The sequence below is a fragment of the Cherax quadricarinatus genome, chromosome 85 (assembly GCF_038502225.1).
Source record: "Cherax quadricarinatus isolate ZL_2023a chromosome 85, ASM3850222v1, whole genome shotgun sequence".
NCBI classification, from domain to species: domain Eukaryota; kingdom Metazoa; phylum Arthropoda; class Malacostraca; order Decapoda; family Parastacidae; genus Cherax; species Cherax quadricarinatus.
Genome location: NC_091376.1, coordinates 15,115,192 through 15,131,114, shown reverse-complemented (window position 1 = coordinate 15,131,114; position 15,923 = coordinate 15,115,192). Strand labels below are relative to the sequence as shown.

General features: G+C 39.3%; 1 protein-coding gene across 1 annotated transcript in view; it reads right to left on the bottom strand.

Moving 5' to 3' along the window:
* Positions 1-4,464: 4,464 nt before the first annotated feature.
* The window catches only part of LOC128703134 (uncharacterized), a 91,740-nt gene continuing 80,281 nt past the window's right edge, over positions 4,465-15,923 (bottom strand). Inside the window, exon 5 of the mRNA XM_070103527.1 lies at positions 4,465-6,207. Within this exon, the coding sequence (XP_069959628.1) occupies positions 5,823-6,207 (385 nt within the window). The 3' untranslated portion in view covers positions 4,465-5,822. The remainder of the gene's footprint in view (positions 6,208-15,923) is intronic.

Genomic DNA, 15,923 nt, shown 5'->3' with positions numbered 1-15,923 from the left:
ATCTCCACTTGGCGTGGTTACCATCTTCACTTGGCATGGTTACCATCTTCACTTGGCATGGTTACCATCTTCACTTGGCATGGTTACCATCTTCACTTGGCATGGTTACCATCTTCACTTGGCATGGTTACCATCTTCACTTGGCATGGTTACCATCTTCACTTGGCGTGGTTACCATCTTCACTTGGCATGGTTACCATCTTCACTTGGCTTGGTTACCATCTTCACTTGGCATGGTTACCATCTTCACTTGGCATGGTTACCATCTTCACTTGGCGTGGTTACCATCTTCACTTGGCTTGGTTACCATCTTCACTTGGCATGGTTACCATCTTCACTTGGCGTGGTTACCATCTTCACTTGGCATGGTTACCATCTTCACTTGGCTTGGTTACCATCTTCACTTGGCATGGTTACCATCTTCACTTGGCATGGTTACCATCTTCACTTGGCATGGTTACCATCTTCACTTGGCGTGGTTACCATCTTCACTTGGCGTGGTTACCATCTTCACTTGGCGTGGTTACCATCTTCACTTGGCGTGGTTACCATCTTCACTTGGCATGGTTACCATCTTCACTTGGCGTGGTTACCATCTTCACTTGGCGTGGTTGCCATCTTCACTTGGCATGGTTACCATCTTCACTTGGCGTGGTTACCATCTTCACTTGGCATGGTTACCATCTTCACTTGGCATGGTTACCATCTTCACTTGGCATGGTTACCATTTTCACTTGGTGTGGTTACCATCTTCACTTGGCATGGTTACAATCTTCACTTGGCGTGGTTACCATCTTCACTTGGCATGGTTACCATCTTCACTTGGCATGGTTACCATCTTCACTTGGCATGGTTACCATCTTCACTTGGCATGGTTACCATCTTCACTTGGCATGGTTACCATTTTCACTTTCACACGACTTAGCAAATACAATTATTTTATTTGTTTAATATTAAATGCTGGAGTAATAAGAACGTGGAGTGCACATGTGCACGCTGTTACAAATTGTGTATGTGCACTGGAGAGAAGTTTTCTATGTGCACTGGGAGCCCTTCTATGTGCACTGAAGGCAAGATTCCTGTAATGTGCACTAGTGATAGGCTTCCTATTATGTGCACTGGAGACAAGCTTCCTGTGTGCACTGGGGTCAAACCTTCACGTATGTGCAACAACTTTGGTACATTTAATAATCTTCCAGCTATGTTTAATAATCTTCCAGCTATGTTTAATAATCTTCCAGCTATGTTTAATAATCTTTCAGCTATGTTTAATAATCTTCCAGCTATGTTTAATAATCTTTCAGCTATATTTAATAATCTTCCAGCTATGTTTAATAATCTTTCAGCTATATTTAATAATCTTCCAGCTATGTTTAATAATCTTTCAGCTATGTTTAATAATCTTCCAGCTATGTTTAATAATCTTTCAGCTATGTTTAATAACCTTCCAGCTATGTTTAATAATCTTCCAGCTATATTTAATAATCTTCCAGCTATGTTTAATAATCTTCAGCTATATTTAATAATCTTCCAGCTATGTTTAATAATCTTTCAGCTATATTTAATAATCTTCCAGCTATATTTAATAATCTTCCAGCTATGTTTAATAATCTTCAGCTATGTTTAATAATCTTCCAGCTATGTTTAATAATCTTCCTGCTATATTTAATAATCTTCAGCTATGTTTAATAATCTTCAGCTATGTTTAATAATCTTCCAGCTATATTTAATAATCTTCCAGCTATGTTTAATAATCTTCAGCTATGTTTAATAATCTTTCAGCTATATTTAATAATCTTCCAGCTATGTTTAATAATCTTTCAGCTATATTTAATAATCTTCAGCTATGTTTAATAATCTTCCAGCTATATTTAATAATCTTCCAGCTATGTTTAATAATCTTCAGCTATGTTTAATAATCTTCAGCTATGTTTAATAATCTTCCAGCTATGTTTAATAATCTTCCAGCTATGTTTAATAATCTTCCAGCTATGTTTAATAATCTTCCAGCTATATTTAATAATCTTCCAGCTATGTTTAATAATCTTCAGCTATGTTTAATAATCTTCAGCTATGTTAAATAATCTTCCAGCTATGTTTAATAATCTTCCAGCTATGTTTAATAATCTCCCAGCTATGTTTAATAATCTTCTAGCTATGTTAAATAATCTTCCAGCTATGTTTAATAATCTTCCAGCTATGTTTAATAATCTTCCAGCTATGTTTAATAATCTTCCAGCTATGTTTAATAATCTTCCTGCTATGTTTAATAATCTTCCAGCTATGTTTAATAATCTTCCAGCTATGTTTAATAATCTTCCAGCTATGTTTAATAATCTTCCAGCTATATTTAATAATCTTCCAGCTATGTTTAATAATCTTCCAGCTATGTTTAATAATCTTCTAGCTATGTTAAATAATCTTCCAGTTATGTTTAATAATCTTCCAGCTATGTTTAACAATCTTCCAGCTATGTTTAATAATCTTCCAGCTATGTTTAATAATCTTCTAGCTATGTTAAATAATCTTCTAGCTATGTTAAATAATCTTCCAGTTATGTTTAATAATCTTCCAGCTATGTTTAATAATCTTCCAGCTATGTTTAATAATCTCCCAGCTATGTTTAATAATCTTCTAGCTATGTTAAATAATCTTCCAGTTATGTTTAATAATCTTCCAGCTATGTTTAATAATATTCCAGCTATGTTTAATAATCTTCTAGCTATGTTAAATAATCTTCCAGTTATGTTTAATAATCTTCCAGCTATGTTTAATAATCTTCCAGCTATGTTTAATAATCTTCCAGCTATGTTTAATAATCTTCCAGCTATGTTTAATAATCTCCCAGCTATGTTTAATAATCTCCCAGCTATGTTTAATAATCTTCCAGCTATGTTTAATAATCTTCCATCTATGTTTAATAATCTTCTAGCTATGTTTAATAATCTTCCTGCTATGTTTAATAATCTCCCAGCTATGTTTAATAATCTCCCAGCTATGTTTAATAATCTCCCAGCTATGTTTAATAATCTTCCAGCTATGTTTAATAATCTTCCAGCTATGTTTAATAATCTTCCATCTATGTTTAATAATCTTCTAGCTATGTTTAATAATCTTCCTGCTATGTTTAATAATCTCCCAGCTATGTTTAATAATCTCCCAGCTATGTTTAATAATCTCCCAGCTATGTTTAATAATCTCCCAGCTATGTTTAATAATCTCCCAGCTATGTTTAATAATCTTCCAGCTATGTTTAATAATCTTCCAGCTATGTTTAATAATCTTCCAGCTATATTTAATAATCTTCCAGCTATGTTTAATAATCTTCCAGCTATGTTTAATAATCTTCCAGCTATGTTTAATAATCTTCCAGCTATGTTTAATAATCTTCCAGCTATATTTAATAATCTTCCAGCTATGTTTAATAATCTTCAGCTATGTTTAATAATCTTCCAGCTATATTTAATAATCTTCCAGCTATATTTAATAATCTTCCAGCTATGTTTAGTAATCTTCCAGCTATGTTTAATAATCTTCCAGCTATGTTTAATAATCTTCCAGCTATGTTTAATAATCTTCCAGCTATGTTTAATAATCTTCAGCTATGTTTAATAATCTTCCAGCTATATTTAATAATCTTCCAGCTATATTTAATAATCTTCCAGCTATGTTTAATAATCTTCCAGCTATGTTTAATAATCTTCCAGCTATGTTTAATAATCTTCAGCTATGTTTAATAATCTTCCAGCTATATTTAATAATCTTCCAGCTATGTTTAATAATCTTCCAGCTATGTTTAATAATCTTCCAGCTATGTTTAATAATCTTCAGCTATGTTTAATAATCTTCCAGCTATATTTAATAATCTTCCAGCTATATTTAATAATCTTCCAGCTATATTTAATAATCTTCCAGCTATGTTTAATAATCTTCCAGCTATATTTAATAATCTTCCAGCTATGTTTAATAATCTTCCAGTTATGTTTAATAATCTTCCAGCTATGTTTAATAATCTTCAGCTATGTTTAATAATCTTCCAGCTATATTTAATAATCTTCCAGCTATATTTAATAATCTTCAGCTATGTTTAATAATCTTCCAGCTATATTTAATAATCTTCCAGCTATGTTTAATAATCTTCCAGCTATGTTTAATAATCTTCCAGCTATATTTAATAATCTTCCAGCTATGTTTAATAATCTTCCAGCTATGTTTAATAATCTCCCAGCTATGTTTAATAATCTTCCAGCTATGTTTAATAATCTTCAGCTATGTTTAATAATCTTCCAGCTATATTTAATAATCTTCAGCTATGTTTAATAATCTTCCAGCTATGTTTAATAATCTCCCAGCTATGTTTAATAATCTTCAGGCTATGTTTAATAATCTTCAGCTATGTTAAATAATCTTCCAGCTATATTTAATAATCTTCCAGCTATGTTTAATAATCTCCCAGCTATGTTTAATAATCTCCCAGCTATGTTTAATAATCTTCCAGCTATGTTTAATAATCTTCCAGCTATGTTTAATAATCTCCCAGCTATGTTTAATAATCTCCCATCTATGTTTAATAATCTCCCAGCTATGTTTAATAATCTTCCAGCTATGTGGAACGATATTTCAACTTAATCACTATTACAAAATTCTGTGTGTAATTTCCACTCGAGAATTCGAGTAATGAAAGACCCATTTTAAGACTCACATTTCACATTGTTTTCCTATTACTATCTCACTTAATATTAGTCTTTGGTAGGACATTTTTTTCCATCTACTGGAAAGCACCAGTCAGCAGAAAAAAAAAACCAGGGACCGAATGGGAGTTGAACCTATGGAAAGTTTTAAAACTCCCGGGATTTGTTTGTTATTGTGTTATTACGATTTCGTGAACCAGTCAGCAGGTTATATATGGAGATTATTGACTCATGATTAATATGTATTGCTGGAACAGTTCCACTGGTATAACCCTGATAATTGACCAGATGGAAATTGTTCAGGCATTTATTTGCTGAAGGCATCGTTCACCATTTTTGAAAACGGCATAAAATACTGACATAATAATGATTAAGACACGTGCAACAGCTGGGTATCTTTATTGGTGAAACGTTTCAACAGTAAAGATGATACGCAACTGTTGCACATATGTTTCACCAATCATCGGTCACCACCTACCTGGTGCACTTAAGGAAGACACAACGTAACAACGTTAAGTTGTGAGTGTGGGTTTAAGGTGAATTGTTCCAGCCACGATATTTCCAATTATTATTTTTCTTGTGTACTGATGGTACACAAGACAGACGCAAGTGTTGCACATGTGTCTCATTCAACCAATCGCTGTAGATATTTCTTGGTTGTGTATCTAAATGGAAGGATTTATGGGTCAGTCAAAGATACGTTGCTTGCTTCCCCAAGCTAGGCATTTCATGTGACTGCATCTCCATACAAACTGAATTGCTAAATATAATATAGCCTAGTTCAGCCGCGGTATTTTAACTCCCGCTCCTCATCCGCTACTGAGCTCTTCTGAAGATATTCGAGCAAAATATTTCAGCCACCCCAAAAGGCCCTTGATGTTACGCTAAGAACATTCCTACGTATATGGCACTAAGGAATTAAAGTGGTTATCACAATATACATTGTGCTTTGGATCTTGTGCAGTCCAGGCTTGTGCCCTGAATTCATCGAGAGTCACATACTTTAAGAAGCGAATACTACAAGAGCTGGAGGTTTGGGTAGTGGGGTGTGTGGAGCATGTGTAGAACATGTGTGGAGCATTTATGTGCTCAGGGAAAGGCTTGCCCTGAAGCATGCCCAGCAGGTGGATGTCAGAGAGGCAACGGAGCAGGTGGTGGCACTGTCTCTCCCTGGTCCTGGGAATGGTGAGGCGGGTTAGTGGCAGCACAACGAAGAGGAACTTCCAGCAGAAGGTAACTCATTATCGGCAGTGGTAGTGGCTGCTGGGGGCCCAGTGTTAGAGCTTGCACCAGTGGTCTAACATCTGTTTTATGCTGGAGTCGTAGAGTGGCGTAGATCATTGTCCGACACTGTCGTTTGAGTGGTGGTGGAGTCTTGCTCTCCTCTGTCAACCACTCCACCAAGTCTGAGTCCTCTTGCCACGTCCAGGGAAGATGAGGCGGCGCCAACCAGTCATACTCTCGCAGAGGCGCTCCGGCTTCAATTAACAACCTACAAGAAAACAGAGTAAAGTTTTTTTAACTAAGGTTGGTCCTTCAAAGCCACACAAAGAATGGTTTATGTCCATTCTTTTCCTACCCAGGATGCGGCCCACCGGAGTCGACCAACACTCAGATATCTATTTTACTGCTCTAAAAACAAGGGAAACAGACTGTAAGGAGTCTTGCTCGTAACTCAGTGGTAGCGTGTTTGGCTCACAACCGAAGGACCCGGGTTAAATCCTAGGGAAAGTGAGACATACTCGCACATCTTTCAGATTCTGTCCCTGTTCACCTAGCAGTAAGTATGTATCTGGGTATTAGCTTGCTGGAGTATAAAGACCAAACGACCTCAGTGAGACCAGCCACACAGCGTGATCTTCATGGGTTAAAAACCTCACAGATGACCTCAGTGAGACCAGCCACACAACGTAGTCTTCATGGGTTAAAAACCTCACAGACGACCTCATTGAGACCAGCCACACAATGTGGTCTTCACGGGTTAAAAACCTCACAGACGACTTCATTGAGATCAGCCACATAACGTGGTCTTCACGAGTTAAAAACCTCACAGACGACCTCAGTGAGACCAGCCACACTTCGTGGTCTTCACGGGTCAAAAAACTCACAGGATTAAAAAACTGAAATCTTATTTTTCGTCATTTTAGTCTATTCCATAATTAAACCTAAATCGATACAAACTAGCATAGTGCCAGATAAGTGGAAAATGGCAAATGTAATACCTATTTACAAGGCAGGTGACAGGTTCTTGGCTTCGAACTATAGACCAATAAACCTTACCTTCATACTGGGAAAATTTATGGAATCAATAATTGCCGAAGCAATTCGTAGCCATCTTAAACCATACCCCCGGCCGGGATTGAACCCGCGGTCATAGAGTCTCTTTTGAGACTCTATGACCGCGGGTTCAATCCCGGCCGGGGGTATGGTTTATTTGCCATCGTGTCATTACGATTTGTAATAAAGTTGGTAGAATTACCGACAATATGTAAAGTAAAAGGACACAAGTGCAACTAATGTGACATTTATTGTGGCAACGTTTCGCTCTCCAGGAGCTTTATCAAGCCATTACGGTAATGGCTTGATAAAGCTCCTGGAGAGCGAAACGTTGCCACAATAAATGTCACATTAGTTGCACTTGTGTCCTTTTATTTCATTACGATTTCTTGAGTCGTAGCCATCTTGACAGGCACAGATTGATTAATGAATCTCAACACGGTTTTTACAAAGGGGCGTTCCTGTCACTAAAGTGTTTGAGGAGGTAGATCATGGTAATGAATATGATATTGTGTATATGGACTTCAGTAAGGCTTTCGATAGAGTTCCACACCAGAGGCTATTGAGGAAACTTAAGGCACACGGAATAGGAGGAGAAATTTTTTCCTGTGTAGAGGCATGGCTGACAAATAGGCAGCAGAGTGTTTGCATAAATGAGGAGAAATCAGAATGGGGGCACGTCACAAGCGGTGTTCCTCAGGGGTCAGTGTTGGGCCCGTTGTTGTTCACAATTTACATAAACGACATAGATGAGGGAATAAATAGCGACATAAGCAAATATGCTGATGACACCAAAATAGGCCGTCCAATTCATTCTAATGAGGACACTAGAGCATTCCGGGATGATTTGAATAGACTGATGCAATGGTCGGAGAAGTAGCAGATGCAGTTTAATATTGACAAATGCAAAGTTCTAAATGTTGGACAGTTAAATAACCATGCCACATATAAACTAAATAATGTAGATCTTAATACTACTGATTGCGAAAAGGATTTAGGAGTTCTGGTTAGCAGTAGTATAAAACCAAGACAACAGTGCATTAGTGTTCGCAATAAAGCTAACAGAATTCTTGGCTTCATATCTAGAAGTCTAAATAATATAAGTCCTCAGGTTGTTCTTCAACTCTATATATCCTTGGTTAGGCCTCATTTAGACTATGCTGCTCAGTTCTGGTCACCGTATTACAGAATGGATATAAATGCTCTGGAAAACATACAGAGGAAGATGACAAAGATGATCCCATGTATCAGAAATCTTGGTTTAGAAAGACACGTAAGCAAACACTATAACATATTTATTAGAAAACGTTTCGGTCCTGGGACCTTGATCACTTCTAACATACAGAGGTAGAAAGACATTATATATATAGGCGGAGAGTGAGATGTGACGCACGTGACCTGAGGAATGTCATAAGAACATAAGAATGGAGGAACACTGTAGAAGGCCTACTGGCCCATGCGAGGCAGGTCCTTATCAAAACAACCTCTGTCTATGATGAGGACGGGTAGACGATGAAATCATGTGACTCCTGTGTTGTTGGGTTGGTGCTGCTTAAGTATCATGTATGCCAATGTTTTTGAAATTTTGTAGTTTCCAGTGTTGCGTTCTATAGTGTCGGTGACGGTGATTAGTGAGGCTTCTAGGCACCGTCGGCGTCTGTGGTCTGGTTCGGTGAGAACGAGTTGTGCCTGGTTCCAGTTCATCAAATGCCCCGTGGAGTCTCTGTGGAGGACACAGGCGTACCTTACATCGTCTCTGTTAGAGGCATTTCGATGCTCATTCAGGCGGACTGCAAGATCTCTGCCTGTCTCGCCTACATATTTCTTGGGACAGAACCCACAGGGGATAGTGTAGACGCCTGCTGTAGAAGTTAGAGGTGTGGGGCTGCGTTTAGTAGTGAGGTCTACGATAGAGGATGTGTTTATGGTGGAAACGTTGATGTTACTCATAGCAAGTGCCCGGCGAGTATTCGTGGCAACATCGCCACATGGGAGTACTATGAACTGTTTAGGGGGCTGTTCCATGGGCGGTTTGTTGAGGATAGCTTGTGCCTTGAGTCTGCAATCTCGGATGAAGAAAGATGGGAACTGAAGACGTGTAAAGGCTTGTGTTATGTAAGTGCATTCTTCTTCTAGAAAATAAGGGCTGGAGATGCGAAGAGCTCTCAAGAAGAAGCCAATGAGGACTCCTCTCTTAGTGCGGGTATCTTGGTGTGAATAAAAGTGTATAAGATCGTCCTTGTTGGTAGGTTTTCTATACACTTTGAAGAGAAGTTTGTCACTGTCGGGAGATCTGCACAGTAGAACGTCGAGGAAAGGAAGTTTGCCATCATTTTCGAGTTCAAGTGTAAACTTTATTGATGGTTCAACTGCATTGATCTTGTTGAGAAGGGCCTGGATATTGAGACGTCTCGGATAGAAAACCAATATATCATCAACGTATCTTAGCCAGGTAACGGTGTTGGGAAGATACGTTGTTTCATACTATGGAACAATGCTCTTCTCCAGACTGAGGGACTGACCACCTCAAAACTTTAAGGGTGATGGACTGATTACATCGTCTTCAAGTATCTTCTGCTTCTATCAACCTTTCCTGTACTTGACTGAAGAAGCCTACTGTGTAGGCGAAACGTTTCACAATAAAGATACCTAACTGTTGCATATGTGTCTTACCTAACAACGTTGATGATATATTGGTTTTCTCTCCGAGACGTCTCAATATCCAGGCCCTTCTCAACAAGATCAATGCAGTTGAACCATCAATAAAGTTTACACTTGAACTCGAAAATGATGGCAAACTTCCTTTCCACGACGTTCTACTGTGCAGATCTCCCGACAGTGACAAACTTCTCTTCAAAGTGTATAGAAAACCTACCAACAAGGACGTTCTTATACACTTTTATTCACACCAAGATACCCGCACTAAGAGAGGAGTCCTCATTGGCTTCTTCTTGAGAGCTCTTCGCATCTCCAGCCCTTGTTTTCTAGAAGAAGAATGCACTTACATAACACAAGCCTTTACACGTCTTCAGTTCCCATCTTTCTTCATCCGAGATTGCAGACTCAAGGCACAAGCTATCCTCAACAAACCGCCCATGGAACAGCCCCCTAAACAGTTCATAGTACTCCCATGTGGCGATGTTGCCACGAATACTCGCCGGGCATTTGCTATGAGTAACATCAACGTTTCCACCATAAACACATCCTCTATCAAAGACCTCACTACTAAACGCAGCCCCACACCTCTAACTTCTACAGCAGGCGTCTACACTATCCCCTGTGGGTTCTGTCCCAAGAAATATGTAGGCGAGACAGGCAGAGATCTTGCAGTCCGCCTGAATGAGCATCGAAATGCCTCTAACAGAGACGATGTAAGGTACGCCTGTGTCCTCCACAGAGACTCCACGGGGCATTTGATGAACTGGAACCAGGCACAACTCGTTCTCACCGAACCAGACCTCAGACGCCGACGGTGCCTAGAAGCCTCACTAATCACCGTCACCGACACTATAGAACGCAACACTGGAAACTACAAAATTTCAAAAACATTGGCATACATTGTAATAAAGTTGGTAGACTTACCGACAATATGTAAAGTAAAAGGACACAAGTGCAACTAATGTGACATTTATTGTAGCAACGTTTCGCTCTCCAGGAGCTTTATCAAGCCATTACAAACAATACATGGACACAGAGGGTATATAAAGGCTCAGAGTGAGGTGAATACTAGTGAGGTACCATTTCGATGTTCACTAGTGGGAGTAGTAGTAGTAGTAGTGGTAGTGACAAAAGCAATTAATTCGTACATGAGTAAAAGGATATAAAAGCTATTACTTGGGTAACATAAAAAATAGGTTGGACAAATATATAAACTGGAATGAGGCAGGTTGTTTCAGTGTTCACTCTCTGTAGGAACGACAACTTAAACAACGCCTGTGTACAACACCGAAATTCCACCAATCATCTTATGAAATTCAGAGACGCCCAATTAGTGATAAAAGAAACTAATTTCCGCACACGCAAGTGCCTTGAATCAGCACTGATCGCTGTTTCGAATACAATTAAACAGAACAACGGCAGCTTCACCATCTCCGAAGTCTTAGCAAGAATCCTCCTAAAAACAGTAAACCCTGCCATCACATAGTCTCTCCTGTTATACTACACAAAGCACAGAGAGTGAACACTGAAACAACCTGCCTCATTCCAGTTTATATATTTGTCCAACCTATTTTTTATGTTACCCAAGTAATAGCTTTTATATCCTTTTACTCATGTACGAATTAATTGCTTTTGTCACTACCACTACTACTACTACTACTACTACCACTAGTGAACATCGAAATGGTACCTCACTAGTATTCACCTCACTCTGAGCCTTTATATACCCTCTGTGTCCATGTATTGTTTGTAATGGCTTGATAAAGCTCCTGGAGAGCGAAACGTTGCTACAATAAATGTCACATTAGTTGCACTTGTGTCCTTTTACTTTACATTGGCATACATGATACTTAAGCAGCACCAACCCAACAACACAGGAGTCAATTAAAATGGTATAGAATACCGACAGATTGTTAGGTAAGACACATATGCAACAGTTAGGTATCTTTATTTTGAAACGTTTCGCCTACACAGTAGGCTTCTTCAGTCGAGTACAGAAAAGTTGATAGAAGCAGAAGATACTTGAAGACGATGTAATCAGTCCATCACCCTTAAAGTTTTGAGGTGGTCAGTCCCTCAGTCTGGAGAAGAGCATTGTTCCGTTGTCTGAAACAATATGAAGTTGAAGTGACAGAATCGGGCCTTATATAGTGCCAGGAGGTGAGACGTAGGTTGATTTGGGAGGGCAGGTCCTTCTCAAACCCAGCCGTTCTCACTAGTAGAGGTTGTCGAAGTAGATGGTCTGTACCAAGATACCCTTGTGTTGCAGTGTCTGACAGAATGAACATTAAAATGGTATAGAATACCGACAGATTGTTAGGTAAGACACATATGCAACAGTTAGGTATCTTTATTTTGAAACGTTTCGCCTACACAGTAGGCTTCTTCAGTCGAGTACAGAAAAGTTGATAGAAGCAGAAGATACTTGAAGACGATGTAATCAGTCCATCACCCTTAAAGTTTTGAGGTGGTCAGTCCCTCAGTCTGGAGAAGAGCATTGTTCCGTTGTCTGAAACAATATGAAGTTGAAGTGACAGAATCGGGCCTTATATAGTGCCAGGAGGTGAGACGTAGGTTGATTTGGGAGGGCAGGTCCTTCTCAAACCCAGCCGTTCTCACTAGTAGAGGTTGTCGAAGTAGATGGTCTGTACCAAGATACCCTTGTGTTGCAGTGTCTGACAGAATGAACATTAAAATGGTATAGAATACCGACAGATTGTTAGGTAAGACACATATGCAACAGTTAGGTATCTTTATTTTGAAACGTTTCGCCTACACAGTAGGCTTCTTCAGTCGAGTACAGACAACGGAATAATGCTCTTCTCCAGACTGAGGGACTGACCACCTCAAAACTTTAAGGGTGATGGACTGATTACATCGTCTTCAAGTATCTTCTGCTTCTATCAACTTTTCTGTACTCGACTGAAGAAGCCTACTGTGTAGGCGAAACGTTTCAAAATAAAGATACCTAACTGTTGCATATGTGTCTTACCTAACAATCTGTCGGTATTCTATACCATTTTAATGTTCATTCTGTCAGACACTGCAACACAAGGGTATCTTGGTACAGACCATCTACTTCGACAACCTCTACTAGTGAGAACGGCTGGGTTTGAGAAGGACCTGCCCTCCCAAATCAACCTACGTCTCACCTCCTGGCACTATATAAGGCCCGATTCTGTCACTTCAACTTCATATTGTTTCAGACAACGGAACAATGCTCTTCTCCAGACTGAGGGACTGACCACCTCAAAACTTTAAGGGTGATGGACTGATTACATCGTCTTCAAGTATCTTCTGCTTCTATCAACTTTTCTGTACTCGACTGAAGAAGCCTACTGTGTAGGCGAAACGTTTCAAAATAAAGATACCTAACTGTTGCATATGTGTCTTACCTAACAATCTGTCGGTATTCTATACCATTTTAATGTTCATTCTGTCAGACACTGCAACACAAGGGTATCTTGGTACAGACCATCTACTTCGACAACCTCTACTAGTGAGAACGGCTGGGTTTGAGAAGGACCTGCCCTCCCAAATCAACCTACGTCTCACCTCCTGGCACTATATAAGGCCCGATTCTGTCACTTCAACTTCATATTGTTTCAGACAACGGAACAATGCTCTTCTCCAGACTGAGGGACTGACCACCTCAATACTTTAAGGGTGATGGACTGATTACATCGTCTTCAAGTATCTTCTGCTTCTATCAACTTTTCTGTACTCGACTGAAGAAGCCTACTGTGTAGGCGAAACGTTTCAAAATAAAGATACCTAACTGTTGCATATGTGTCTTACCTAACAATCTGTCGGTATTCTATACCATTTTAATGTTCATTCTGTCAGACACTGCAACACAAGGGTATCTTGGTACAGACCATCTACTTCGACAACCTCTACTAGTGAGAACGGCTGGGTTTGAGAAGGACCTGCCCACCCAAATCAACCTACGTCTCACCTCCTGGCACTATATAAGGCCCGATTCTGTCACTTCAACTTCATATTGTTTCAGACAACGGAACAATGCTCTTCTCCAGACTGAGGGACTGACCACCTCAAAACTTTAAGGGTGATGGACTGATTACATCGTCTTCAAGTATCTTCTGCTTCTATCAACTTTTCTGTACTCGACTGAAGAAGCCTACTGTGTAGGCGAAACGTTTCAAAATAAAGATACCTAACTGTTGCATATGTGTCTTACATAAGAACATAAGAACATAAGAACGAAGGAACACTGCAGAAGGCCTACTGGCCCATGCGAGGCAGGTCCAAGTCTCATACCGGCTTAAGCCAATGCACCCAACCTAGTCAGGTCAGGTCACATTGACTTAAGGGAGGAACACGGCAACCGACCTGGTAGCACAAGCTATCAGGTCTAACTCACACCCACCCACATCCACTCATGTATTTATCCAACCTATTTTTAAAGCTACACAACGTTCTGGCCTCTATAACGGTACTTGGGAGTTTGTTCCACTCATCCACAACTCTATTACCAAACCAGTACTTTCCTATATCCTTCCTGAATCTGAATTTTTCCAACTTAAAACCATTGCTGCTAGTCCTGTCTAGGCTAGATATTTTCAGCACACTATTTACATCCCCTTTATTTATTCCTGTCTTCCATTTATACACCTCAATCATATCCCCCCTAATTCTACGTCTTTCTAGAGAGTGCAGATTCAGGGCCCTTAGTCTATCCTCATAGGGAAGGTTTCTGATACATGGGATCAACTTTGTCATCCTCCTTTGTACATTTTCCAGTGAATTTATATCCATTCTGTAATACGGTGACCAAAACTGTGCAGCATAATCTAAATGAGGCCTAACCAAGGATGTATAGAGTTGAAGAACAACCTGAGGACTCCTATTATTTATGCTTCTTGATATGAAGCCAAGGATTCTATTAGCTTTATTGCGAACACTTATGCACTGTTGTCTTGGTTTCAGATTACTGCTAACCAGAACTCCTAAATCTTTTTCGCAATCCGTAATATTAAGATCTACATTATTTAGTTTATATGTGGCATGGTTATTGTCCTGTCCAACATTTAGAACTTTGCATTTGTCTATATTAAACTGCATCTGCCACTTCTCCGACCACTGCATCAGTCTATTCAAATCTTCCTGGAGTGCTCGAATGTCCTCGTCAGAATGAATTCGACGGCCTATTTTGGTGTCATCGGCAAACTTGCCGATGTCGCTCTTTATGCCCTCATCTATGTCGTTTATGTAGATTGTGAACAGCAGGGGGCCCAACACTGACCCCTGTGGAACACCGCTCGTGACACTTCCCCACTCTGATTTCTCCCCATTTATGCAAACTCTCTGCTGCCTATTTGTCAACCATGCCTCTATCCAGGAAAAAATTTCTCCTCCTATTCCATGTGCTTTAATTTTCCTCAATAGTCTCTGATGTGGGACCCTGTCAAAAGCCTTACTGAAGTCCATATACACAATATCATATTCATTACCATGATCTACCTCCTCAAATACCTTAGTGAAAAAAGTTAATAAATTCGTAAGGCAGGAACGCCCCTTTGTAAAACCATGCTGAGATTCGTTGATTAATTTATGCTTTTCAAGGTGGCTACGAACTGCCGCGGCAATTATTGATTCCATAAATTTTCCCACTATGGAGGTTAGGCTTATTGGTCTATAGTTCGAAGCTAAGGACCTGTCACCTGTTTTGAAAATAGGTATCACATTTGCCATTTTCCACTTATCTGGCACCATGCCAGTTTGTAGTGATATGTTGAAAAGATTAGCCAAAGGTGTGCTAAGCTCCTCTTTACATTCCTTTAGAACCCTTGCATACAGTTCATCAGGGCCTGGGGATTTGTTAGGTTTTAATTTATCTATTTGCCTAAGGACCATGTCACTTGTGACCCTAATAGTGCACAGTTTATTGTCGTCCTGTTCTACATAATTTATCATTACTGGAATATCGCTGGTATCCTCCTGTGTAAAAACTGAGAGGAAGTATGTGTTAAAAATTCTACACATTTCCTTATCACTGTCAGTGAGCTGACCCGAGGAACTTTTGAGTGGGCCTATCTTGTCCCTGATCTTACTTCTGTATACCTGAAAGAATCCTTTTGGGTTAGTCTTCGATTCTCTTGCAACTTTAACCTCATAATCTCTTTTTGCTTTTCTAATTCCCTTTTTTATTTCTCTCTTTAACTGAATATATCGATTTCTCAATTGCCCCTCTCCTCTTTTGATTTGCCTATATATGCCTCTCTTTTGACCAATCAGATATTTTAATCTATTGTTCATCCATTTAGGATCATTTTT